The 12,658-nt window shown below is 49.7% G+C and overlaps 1 protein-coding gene across 3 annotated transcripts in view; it reads left to right on the forward strand.

Moving 5' to 3' along the window:
* The window catches only part of LOC147104509 (solute carrier family 2, facilitated glucose transporter member 11-like), a 34,729-nt gene extending 23,277 nt beyond the window's left edge, over window positions 1-11,452 (forward strand). For 2 of the 3 annotated variants that reach the window (XM_085961868.1, XM_085961869.1), the window contains 2 exons: window positions 10,250-10,377; window positions 10,886-11,452. In XM_085961868.1, the coding sequence (XP_085817994.1) occupies window positions 10,250-10,377; window positions 10,886-11,059 (302 nt within the window). In that variant the 3' untranslated portion in view covers window positions 11,060-11,452. The remainder of the gene's footprint in view (window positions 1-10,249; window positions 10,378-10,885) is intronic. The other variant, XR_015072349.1, reaches the window with a different exon arrangement.
* Window positions 11,453-12,658: the final 1,206 nt, after the last annotated feature.

Raw genomic sequence — 12,658 nt, forward strand, 5'->3', positions numbered from 1 at the left:
CCTCCCACCCGGGCAGTAAATGTACCTTCCACCCCTCTTTGATCGTCTTAAACTTTAAAACAGACAGAATGGATTTACAGACCAGCCTGCTCCGCCAGCCCCGAACCGTTCCCTTGTCCCTTTGTGGAGGCGGGGTGCCCCTCATGTTAAAGATTACCTTGGCACAGACCGAGACCGGGGAGTATGGGATTGTGACTCCCAGTCCCTCCCCCTCTCATCTTCCCTCGACTGGCTGCAGAAAATGATGGGTGCCTGTGTGGCGGCTCTCCCTGGCTCCACACTGAAACTTGGATCCCAGATCCAGCCACCCACTCATCCTTCCCAGCCACACTTACTCTCTTTGCCCGTGGGCCCCCGGGTGAGTTCCTCTCTCCCCCGACCGCACCCACGCGACTCTTGGGTCTCCCCCTCCTCTTTACAATCTTTCCCGGGCCATCACCACCCACTCCCGGGGAACGCGTCCCTTTGTGGCAAGGCGCCCACGCTTCCCCACCATGATTCCTCAACAGCGAGGTCTCCCGCAAGTGAACTTCGGTCAGGATAGTGCTGGGTTGGGGGCCGTGCCCCACCCAGCTGGGGCCATCTCTTCCGCGTAGGAGGAGTAGGCAAGTTCCTCCGGATCCTGTCCGGTTTTTCCCTAAGGTCGCTGCGGGGATTCCCTCTGGATTCGTCTGGTGGCGAGGTGATCTCCAACATTCTGTATTCATATCTTCATTCGATGCCCAGCTCGGGCTGGGCGAACAGTGCTACTTCATGGTCCAATCTCCTGCAAAACTTAAAAGGACATGCAGCCAGGTCTCACTGACCTGCTGCCTTATGTGGAGACATGGTCGGGTCCCTTGACCTCGGACCAAAATACAAACATTTGGCATACATATAAATTTAAACTCTTTAAACTTAAACTTAAAACTAGTTATATCAACAAAACGTGAAATACACCTTAAAAGCACGCTATATTCACACCAAAGCTATGATACAAATGCCGCCCATCTCCGGATGGCCAGGCTAATCTCTGGCACTGTCGCAGATTGCTGCTGGCTGCAGCGAAGCTGGACTGTCTCCTGTCTCTGGTCCCTCGCAGCTTATGGCCGTTGGTTGGGGACCTCTGTTCTTTGGCTTCTCCCCGGTTTGGGAGATTGCTCTTTGTGGTAGTAACCCTGGTGACCACCTTTTCTTGGGCTTGCGGGCCCGCTGAGACCTTCTGAGTGGCGTCTCTGTGGGGGAAACTTTGGCTGGCGGTCCCTGAGCCTGGGTCACCGCCCTAGCTGGCTGGGAACCTTCTCCCCCTGATGAAAACATCCCGGACTGTATAAGATACCTGGCAGCCTGCCGGTCCTCCGGGTTTGCCTCCTTTTCCCTGCCCACTCCTGTGCTGGGGGCAGGTATTCCTTCACCACCCGCTGCTGGTGGCTGGAAATCTTCCTCCCCATGTCCAAAACCTGTTACCAGCTCCCCTGCAAGAGGAATTGTTATCCCTGCCTCCCCAGGGTCCCACATCATGGGGGGGACCACTCTGGAAGTGGGCTGGGAAGCTGGTCCCTTTAAACAGGCGAGTGCGCCTGCGCAAACCTCCTCGCCTGAGTCCCGCGGCAGAGGCTGTGAAACTTCTGTCTTTAAACAAGCAGGTGCACCTGTGTGAAAAAGCTGAGGAAGAGCCGCTGTGGTCCCGCAGGCAACTGCGCTTGCGCGAACTTCCTCCTCGGAGACCCGCGGCAGAGGCTGTGAAGCCTCTGTATTCACACAGGCGGCCGCGCCTGCGCAAACCTCCTCCCCCTGGTCCCACGGCAGAGGCTGTGAAGCCTCTGGCTTCAAACAGGCATTTGCACCTGCGCGGGAAAACAGGAGAGGGGCCGCTGCGGTCCCGCAGGCAACTGCGCCTGCGCAAACATCTTTACAGGGTTGGGGAACTGCTACACTAGCACAGGCAACCGTGCCTGCGTGTTCGGTCTTTCTAAAAAAGGTTGGAAGAACCGCTGGGTCTTCCAAGCAGGCTTCTGTGCCTGCGCGTCTATTCTGGGAAGCGGGGATCTTTAAACGGCCGACTGCACCTACGCGCTTGGCCTCAAACTGAGCAAGAGCCGCTGGGGGTTCCGGGTCCGCGACTGCGCCTGCGTGAAGCTGGAGTTGGGGAACCTCTTCCCTCAGCCGCGCGGCTGCACATGCGCGGCCCTCCTTTTGGCAAAACTCTCCCCTCAGGCGCGCGACTGCGCCTGTGTGGGAAAACTGAAAAGGATCCGCTGGGGGTACCGGCTGGGGAACCGCGCCTGCGCAAACCTGGTCTTGGGAAACTTCTCCCCTGAGTCGCGCGACTGCGCCTGTGCAAACCTGCTGTTCAGAAGACTGGGGGATTCCTGTCTCTAGACCAGCGACTGCGCATGCGTGGGCAGTCTCCAAGCGATCTTCTGTGAATGAATGGGCAGCAGCCTGCTGATTTCTAATCCCAGGCTGCTGTTTCTCCATTTCTAAGCCACCTAACCTTTTCAAATTTGGACTTTGGGCAAAACTAGGGTCCCACTGGGGCAGGGAAGTGTCCCAATTTGTGGGCTGGACAACTTTTCCCTGGGAACAAGCCACAGTGCCTGTCTTTACAGGCAGTGAACTTGAACTTGTCTGGTGGGCAAACTCATGTCCTCTTACCTGGGTGGCTTTAAATGGGGAATTTTGGACTTGGGCCTGCCTTTGGTCTGGGGCCAAAACTATCTCCTGTGTGCCTCCCTTGTGCTGGATTTCTGCTGCTGGACCTGCTCTACAGGGGTCCCAGAACTCTCCTTCCCTGTTCCCTGGCTTAAACAGCTTACCCTGCCCAGGAATGGCTCCTCCCCCCACACAAGCCACAGCACTTGCCTGTGAACTTGTACCTACTGTGGGCTGAGGATTCCTATTCTCAGGCTCATTCCCAGCTGCCTGGTTGGGGTAGACTTTAAACCCCTTTCTTTCCAGTCATTGTGGGGAGGCAGAGGTGGGCGAGGGGGCTGCAGTACCACTGATGGCTGCCCCCTTTCCCTGATTGGCCCTCATGAGAGATTTTAATGTCTCCAGGACAGACTCGATTGTGTCTGTCTCTGCCTTCTGAGTTGGGGCTGCGGGGTTCCTGGCTCTATCATCTCTCCCAGGCTTTTTACAATCCCTGCACCAGTGGCCCTCCTCCCCGCACTTGTAACAAGTGACCTTGTTCTGGGAGGGATGGCTGCCCTCCTGGCGCTGATATGGAGCCCCAAGTTTATCTAATTCCCTATCCAGCACCGTTCTGGGTGCTGCCTGTGGGATGGTTCTACTTGGGCTGCCAGTAAAATCCGGCTGACCTGCCTTCGGGCTGATCAGGCAAATCATTCCCCTTGCTACCATTAAAGCCATGTTAAGGCTTTCTATCTCTGCCCTACAGGGGCCATGATCTGCTTCACTAAACCTTTGGGCGCAGGCCAGCTTATAGGCTGCCTTTACTTCCCTAAACCTTTCCTCCTGCTCTTTTACTTCTGAGATGAGGCGGGCATTCTCTTCCCGCAGTCTCATCTCGCTATCTCTGGCCTCAGTGACTTCCTGCACCAGGCGCTCTATAAATGCCTGGCATTTTTCAAACTGGGACTCCCGATTCTTGGCCTCCTTAACCCCCTCCTGCTCCCTCATCTCATCCTTCCTAAACCAGCCACCTATACCCCGAAAGGTCAGCCTACACACTGCCGCTAAAATTTGCAGGGCTACCCACATACTGAAAACGAGAGAAACAAGAGCTGGTACTTTCTCCAGATCCAAACCACTTATCAAATCATAAACGGCCTCCAGTCCTGCCGTGGTCGCCATTTTGTAGGGGGCATTTTTTAACTGGTTTAAGTTAATTTACCTGGTCTTGCAGCCTTTGCCTGCACTCTGACCAATTCCAATCTTTTACCTGGTTTATGGTAATTCACCTGGTCAGGCAGCTTGCTGCTACACTGTAAACCAATTTCCAATAAACCAATTTTCAAACAGCGGTTTTGAATCGCTACCCCACCTTCCAGTTCTGACTGAAGGACTTATAATTAATGATATTAAAACGGACACGTGGTTTGGATGAGAGAAAAAATCAAGTTTTATTAACTAAATGAACTACAATCAAATTATAAACTATACCACACGAACACAGTAATTACAGTAAAATTGCTTAAATGGGGGAATGCAGATGGTAAAAACGAGGGATTAAATGGCTACAATGTTAATTAAACAATCTTAGCAATATCCCCTTAATTCACCATCCCCTAACTCCTTACTAGGTTGCTTTGCTGAGGTCAGAAACTCTGCTCACATGTGGTCCAGTGGAGTGAGAGAGAGAGAGAAGCTCACCTGTGGTCCCAGGAAGTAAAAACAGAACAATAGCTTCTCAGGAGCTATCTTTATACCTGGTGAGCCCCCTGCTGTTTGCCTGTCTGGAAAATTTGCGCCCAAAAAGTTCCAATACACAAAAGAAACGCTGTGATTGGCTAATTCAAAGTGGTTAGAATGGATTAATGTGTCTGCACTGTGGTGCCGAAATGTTCCCGCCCACATCCGGAGCTCACCTGGGCTAAAACAAAAGGGAATACAACAGCCCTATTGTCCAGAATGATGGGTGATTTAAACCCATTCAATGCTTAAACTGTTCCCATTCAAAATCCGTTCCATGGTTTCAGTCTATCATTGTCTGTGAGTGCTTTGAATGGCTGTGTAAACAGAAGCAGTTTTGAATCGATTGTCCTGCAGTTATTCTCAAGTGGGCTAATCTCTTAAGTAAATAAGCAACTTCAAGTGCTTCGAGGGAAACTCCCGGGTTTGATTGGCAGGTCTTTGACTGCCACTGTATCCACCCACTTTTTCACACAGACAACTCGCGCTGCTTTTTTTCCAAGCCCCATTCTTCATGGCCAATGCTTTCTGTGGCCATTTTAAAACCTTTTGTGATTGCCCAAACTCCAGGGAACAATTTTATTAATAAAAGCACTGTCTTAAGGTGTGTGAATATTTTCCACAGAGCTCTACGACTCTGGTGTTGTCCACGTCCTGTCCATCTCAGAGCAGTCTTTTGCGGTTCTCGGCACATTTTAAAACACTGTAGACAAGTCACATCACCCAATTCTTCGTCCATGATGTGGACCAATATTTTCAATCTTCAGGGAAATAGGGGAAATTTTGCAACCCCTACATTCCTCCCTTTTGATATTCCCAACTTGATTGAAGTATCAACTCGAAGGAGTGAGCAAAATTTTCAGACCCCCTCACAAACAACCATCCCCTGTATTTACCTAACAGCTATCTGCCACTGATCCCCTGAACCGTCCTTTCCCCTAAAATTCGAGAAAAACCGTGGTATGGTAGGCATCTTACAGATACATCAGTTTTCAATAAGGGGTCTCATACCCCACACGCTTGTAAAATTATACAATGTAATCCAAATTTACAAACACATATTACATTATAACTTATTACAAAATGTTGCAATCTTAGTTACACAATGTAATCAAAAAATGATCCCAAGCACGGAGAGGGTCCTACGCCTCTGCTCAACTTGGAGTTGTCACAAAATGATCCCAAGCACGGAGAGGATCCTACGCCTCTGCTCAACTTGGGGCTGTAACACAAAATACAAAAAAACTTGAACAACATGCTTAAACAAACCCTGACCATCATGTGCCAATGATGGGTCACAAAATTCGAGTGGGTATTGCTCCTCCCACCCGGGCAGTAAATGTACCTTCCACCCCCCTTTGATCGTCTTAAACTTTAAAACAGACAGAATGGATTTACAGACCAGCCTGCTCCACCAGCCCCGAACTGTTCCCTTGTCCCTTTGTGGAGGCGGGGTGCCCCTCATGTTAAAGATTACCTTGGCACAGACTGAGACCGGGGAGTATGGGACCGTGACTCCCAGTCCCTCCCCCTCCCGTCTTCCCTCGACTAGCTGCAGAAAATGATGGGTGCCTGTGTGGCGGCTCTCCCTGGCCCCACACTGAAACTTGGATCCCAGATCCGGCCACCCACTCATCCTTCCCAGCCACACTTACTCTCTTTGCCCGTGGGACCCCGGGTGAGTTCCTCTCTCCCCCGACCGCACCCACGTGACTCTTGGGTCTCCCCCTCCTCTTTACAATCTTTCCCGGGCCATCACCACCCACTCCCGGGGAACACGTCCCTTTGTGGCAATGCGCCCGCGCTTCCCCACCATGACTCCTCAACAGCGAGGTCTCCCGCAAGTGAACTTCGGTCAGGATAGTGCTGGGTTGGGGGCCGTGCCCCACCCAGCTGGGGCCATCTCTTCCGCGTAGGAGGAGTAGGCAAGTTCCTCCGGACCCTGTCCGGTTTTTCCCGAAGGTCGCTGTGGGGTTTCCCTCTGGATTCGTCTGGTGGCGAGGTGATCCCCAACATTCTGTATTCATATCTTCATTCGATGCCCAGCTCGGGCTGGGCGAACAGTGCTGCTTCATGGTCCAATCTCCTGCAAAACTTAAAAGGACATGCAGCCAGGTCTCACTGACCTGCTGCTTTAGGTGGAGACATGGTCGGGTCCCTTGACCTCGGACCAAATTACAAACATTTGGCATACATGTAAATTTAAACAATTTTATTAATAAAAGCACTGTCTTAAGGTGTGTGAATATTTTCCACAGAGCTCTACGACTCCGGTGTTGTCCACATTCTGTCCATCTCAGTGCAGTCTTTTGCGGTTCTCGGCACATTTTAAAACACTGTAGACAAGTCACATCACCCAATTCTTCGTCCACGATGTGGACCAATATTTTCAATCTTCAGGGAAATAGGGAAAATTTTGCAACCCCTACAATACGTGGTGCAAATATGTCGCTGACAAAAAAAGGCAGGAGCGGCCGCCTTTAAATAGCGCTCCCCCAGTCCCTTCCCGACTGCAAAACGCTCCCCTCTACCTGCCGTTGCTAGCAGCAGGCAGAAAGGCAGGGGGCGCCACTCAATATCCGGTCCAGGGAGCTACCCGGGCGTTACACGCTCGACTGACGTCACGATCTGCAGACGCAGGAGATCGTGGCGGTAGCGTTGAGCGCCATCGCAAAATGTCTGGTCAATTTCATGAGTGGTGCAAACATTGCCACGCCCAGGTGCTAGTTGCTTTGCACCCCATTAGCGCCCTCTTCCACCACTTCCGTTGGCAGCGAGTTCCAGGTCCTCACCACTCGCTGCATAAAAAAGTTTTTTCTCACATCCCCCCTGTATCTCTTGCCCAAAACCTTAAATCTGCGTCCCCTAGTCCTTGTACCATCAACTAGTGGGAACAGCCTTTCCCCGTCTAGCCTATTCAAACCCGTCATAATCTTGTACACCTCTATCAAATCACCCCTCAACCTCCTTTGCTCTAATGAAAACAAATCCAGCTTCTCCAACCTGTCCTTGTAGCTAAGATCCCCCATCCCCGGAACCATTCTGGTAATCTCCTCTGCACCCTCTCAAGTGCCTTCACATTCTTCCTAAATTGTGGTGACCAGAACTGGACACAATACTCCAGTTGTGGCCTAACAAGAGCTTTATAAAGGTTCAGCATAACTTTTCTACTTTTGTACTCAATACCTCTATTTATGAAACCCAAGATCCCATATGCTTTGCTAACCACTCTCTCAATGTCCTGCCACCTTCAGGGACCTATGCACATTAACTCCCAGGTCCCTCTGTCCCTGCATACTCTTTAAAACTGTGCCATTAAGTGTATATTGCCCATCCCTGTTCCTTCTGCCAAAATGCATCACCTCACACTTCTTTGTATTAAATTCCATCTGCCACTTGTCTGCCCATTCCGCTAGCCTTTCTATGTCCTGTTGCCGTCGTTTGGTATCATCCTCACTGTTTGTCATACCTCCAAGTTTGGTGTCATCGGCAAATTTAGAAATTCTACCCTGTATTCCAATATCCAGGTCATTTATATATATCAAGAAAAGCAGTGGCCCTAGCACTGACCCATGGGGAACACCACTGTCTATCATCCTCCAGTCTGAAAAACAGCTATTTATCCCACAACTCGCTGTTTTCTGTCCTTAAGCCAATTCCTTATCCAAGCTGCCACTGACCCACCTATTCCATGAGCCTCAGTTTTGTTAACCAGTCTTCTATGTGGTATGTTGTCAAATGGCTTCCTAAAATCCATGTAGACAACATCCATTGCATTCCCTTCATCAATCCTCCGTTACTTCATCAAAAAATTCAATTAGATTAGTCAAACACGATCTGCATTTTACAAATTCATGTTGGCTCTCCTTAATTAGCTTAAACCTCTCCAAGTGCCCGTTAATTTTTTCCTTGATTATTGTTTCTAAAACTTTACTCACCACTGATGTTAAACTGACCGGCCTGTAGTTACTAGGATTGTCCTTACACCCTTTCTTGAACAATGATGTCACATTTGCCACTTTCAGATCCTCCCCCTGCATCTAGGGAAAATTGGAAAATTATGGCAAGCCCTTCCGCTATCTCCTCCCCCAATTCCCTTAGCAACCTGGGATGCAAGTCATCTGGACCAGGTGACTTGTCCACTCTAAGCATACCTAGCCTTTCTAGTACATCCTATCTATCAATTTTCACCCCTTCCATTGCTTCTACCTATTCCACTTCTTCCGATATTTTGTCGCATCCACCTCCTTAGTAAACACCAATACAAAGTACTCATTGAGTATTCTAGCTTTGCCCTGCGCATCTAAGCATATATCACCTTCTTTGTCCCTAATAGGCCCCACACCACCTCTTACTACCCGCTTACGGTTTACATGCTTTGGTTCCCTTACCATTCCCTCTTGTTAGAATGTACCTAACCTGTACTTGGAACATTTCCTCCTTAAAGATCACCCATTGTACCGTTACAGCTTTTCCTGTCAGTCTTTGGTTCCATTTTACCCTGGCTAGATCCTTTCGCATTCCATTGAAGTTAGCTCTATTCCAGTTTAGAAGTTCCACTCTAGATTGTTCCTTGCTCATCTCCATTGCTAATCTAAATCTTATGATACGATGATCACTCGTACCCAAGTGTTCTCCCACAGACACTTGATCGACCTGGCCCACCTCATTCCCCAGCACCAGATCCAGCAATGCCTCCTTCCTAGTTGGGTCAAGAACATACTGGTCAAGGAAATTCCCCTGAACACATTTCAGAAATTCCTCCCCCTCCTTTCCCTTTACCATAGCATTATCCCAATCGATATTTAGATAATTAAAGTCCCCCAATATCACCACTCTATAACTCTTGCATATCTCTGCGATTTCCCTGCAGATTTGCTCCTCTACCTCCCTCTCACTATTTGGAGGCCTGTAGAATACCCCCAATAGCGTGATCATACCCTTTTTGCTCCTCAGCCCTAACCAAATGGATTCTGTCCTTGTCCCCTCAAGAACATCCTCCCTTTCCAACACTACAATGTCTTCCTTAATCAGCACTGCCACAGCCCTTTTTTCCTCCCCTATCTTTTCTGGACACCTTGTACCCTTGAATATTAAGTGCCTCACCGTTTTTAAGCCATGTTTCCATTATTGCCACAACATCATATTGCCACATGGCTAATTGTGCTTGTAGCTCACCAACCTTATTCACCACACTTTGTGCGTTTACATACATGCATTCTAAACCCATTTTTGAATTTTTCGTAGTCTTAGTCTGCTTCTATCTAATATGATACTACTTCTGCCTCTAGTACTACTTCTCTAGTACTATCACTCCCTCTTTTATGCACCTTATTCTTCTTTTCTACTCCTACACGCTGGTGCTCATCCCCCTGCCAAGCTAGTTTAAACCCTCCTCAACAGCACTAGCAAACCTCCCCATGAGAATATTGGTCCCGGCACTGTTGAGGTGTAACCAGTTTGGCTTGTACAGGTCCCGCCTTCTCCAGAAACAGTCCCACTGCCTCAGGAATCTAAAGCCCTCCCTCCTGCACCATCTCTCCAGCCATGCATTCATCTGTTCTATCTTCCTATTCCTGTACTCACTAGCATGTGAGATTACTACCTTTGAGGTCCTGCTTTTTAATCCCTTTCCTAGCTCCCTATAGTCTGCCTGCAGGACCTCATCCCTCTTTCTGCGTATGTCATTGGTACTGATATGGACAACGACCTCTGGCTGTTCACCCGCCCCCCTGAGTGTCCTGCAGCCACTCAGTGGCATCCTTGACCCTGGCACCAGGGAGGCAACATACCATCCTGGAGTCACGTCTGCCTCCACAGAAACGCCTATCTGTTCCCCTAACCAATGAATCCCCTATCGCCATTGCTCTTCCATTGACTTCTTTGCCCTTAGCCGGAGTAACTGGGGTCATACCGATGGAGATCTTTGACCAAACTGCACGGCCTGCAGCCTACATGGTCAATGGCTCCCTGCTCTGGATAAATCTTATTGTTGTTGGGATGTCTTTCCCATTCATCATTGTAAGTATCTTGAACTTGAAAATTAAATTTAACTTAGTATTGTGACACAGACTATACGTTCTCTTGGTCAGGGTGGGGTGTGAGAGAAAAAGTGGGTGAAATTAAAATAACTTGTATTGCTAAAGAAAAATTTAAATAAAAACAGAAAATGTTGGAAATATTCAGCAGGTCAGGCAGCATCTGTAGAGAGCGAAACAGACTTAACGTTTCAGGTCGATGATCTTTCATCAGAACTGGAAAAAGTTAGAGATGTAACATATTTTAAGCAAGTGCAGGGACAGGGAAAGGGGGAGGGGAGGAAAGAATAAAAGGGAAGTTCTGTGATAGGCTGGAGGGCAGGAGAGATTAAATGACAAAAGGGATGATGGTGCAAGGCAAAAGGGGGTGGTAATGGGACAAGGAATGAAACAAAAGATGGGTCTAGAGGAGGTGTAAATGGCAATAGCAGAATAATTACCAAATGTAAAATCGGTGCTGTTTGCACTCACCCGGTTTTTCTCTCTTTCAGGAGGGACTGGGCAGTTTCTGTTATGTGCCGTTCCTTTCCTGTAGTTTCCTCGCCACTTTATTCATTGGATTCTTTCTGCCAGAAACGAAAGGGAAGACCTTTCTGGAAATTTCTCAGGAGTTTCACAAACGCAATTTCAAAGCTCAGCTAGAACAAGCTCAAACAAGACTGTGAAAGGACCATAAAACCAACCATGTTGTTATCAGCGCACAATGTTCATGTTGCAGTCGTGTTTCCCTAGCATTATCATGTCGTTTTTATCTGTTGACTGGTCTCGTTTTTCTGTTTAACGACTGTTTCTCTGCACTAAGAGTTTACGGCAAGAGTGGGTTTAATTGGGTCGGTTGTTGAGGCAGGGACTCTGAAAGTTACAATCAAATAGCGGTCGCCAAAATTTCTTGCATTATGTTTCTGGGTTTCACGTTCAAGTAGATGTTAGGAAGTTTCAGAACTGGCTGATACTTCAGGATTTGGTGCAAAGGCTTTGATGACACAAAACTATCAACAAAATGTTAACTGCTTATAAACTGGCCAGTACAGCAATAAATATTTTCCATATATTACAAATTTGAGTCTGTTATCTTCTCGGATTCAGCGACATCAGTTGCTGCTGGAAATGATCTGATCGTCTTTGTGCGTGGTCATTATTTGCACGGTATCCTGCGCATGCGCCCATACGGGGGCAGGGCCTAAACACCGCCCTGCGCCCACCAGAGCCGCGCATGTGCACCAGAGGGTGCTCGCCACTCCATTACTAGCGCTCAGCGGGGCAGGCCTGAGCAGTAAGCTGCGGCCTCGGGAAGTGGGGAGCCGACTCAGGCGGGGCCAGAGCTTGAAGACACTGGGCCAAAGTTTCGGGAGATGAAACCCAACAAGGGAGGGCACGGTTCTGGACCTAGTTTTAGGGAATGAAGCTGGGCAGGTGGAAAGGGTATCAGTGGGAGAACATATTGGTGGTAGTTGTAATGTATATACCTTTAAGGGGGGAACTATGTTTTACAGCTCATGTATACTGCAGTACCGGCAGTGACCACACCTGTATATAGCACTGAGTAGTAATCTGTACAGATCAGTTGCAGTGTGAGCCATGTTGAGTAAACACCTGTTGTACCGTTCTCCGCAGTCTGTGTCTTATTATACACGGACGCAACATTGGCGACGAGGCAGGTTCGAACCTACCTGCAACTCTGCATCACCTCCCGGGGATTCGTTCCTGGAGATCAGTGGATTGGAGGTCAAGGCCAGAGACTCGGGCGTCGGCCACGGGCAACCGCCCAGTCATCCAGCAGAGACTCGAGAATTGCAGGGGAGGCTGTCGAGAGCCAGGCTTGGCTTTCCAGTCGAGGTGGTCCAGCGAAACGGGCTGGCAACAGGTAGTGCGCAGACCCTTCCCGGACAGCGGCGGGCTAGAGCCTGACCGAGCGGCACAGCAAAGGGCCGAGCAGCGTCGACGGGGGAGTGAGAGAGAGGGCAGAGCGCACAGGGCACAACCGGTGTTCAGGGGCCGAGCAGCGTCGGAGAGAGGGAGAGAAATACGCGCAGAAACCCGCGAGGCGCCGCCATTGCCACGAGGTCCGCCGAGAGCGGTGTTGGCAGCAGCGCAGGAGAAGCGCGTGAAACCTACAGGGCGCCGCCATTGCCACGAGAACCGCCGGGAGCGGCGTTGGCAGCAGCGGGGGAGGAAGGAAAGAGCGGGAGACGTCATTTTAAGCCATTGGGAGACGCCATTTTACACCACACCCAAAATGCCGAAGAGTGGCAGTATCACCGCAT

The sequence above is a fragment of the Somniosus microcephalus genome, chromosome 19, assembly GCF_052327205.1.
Source record: "Somniosus microcephalus isolate GS21.2 chromosome 19, FLI_Smic_1.0, whole genome shotgun sequence".
Classification (NCBI taxonomy): Eukaryota; Metazoa; Chordata; class Chondrichthyes; order Squaliformes; family Somniosidae; genus Somniosus; species Somniosus microcephalus.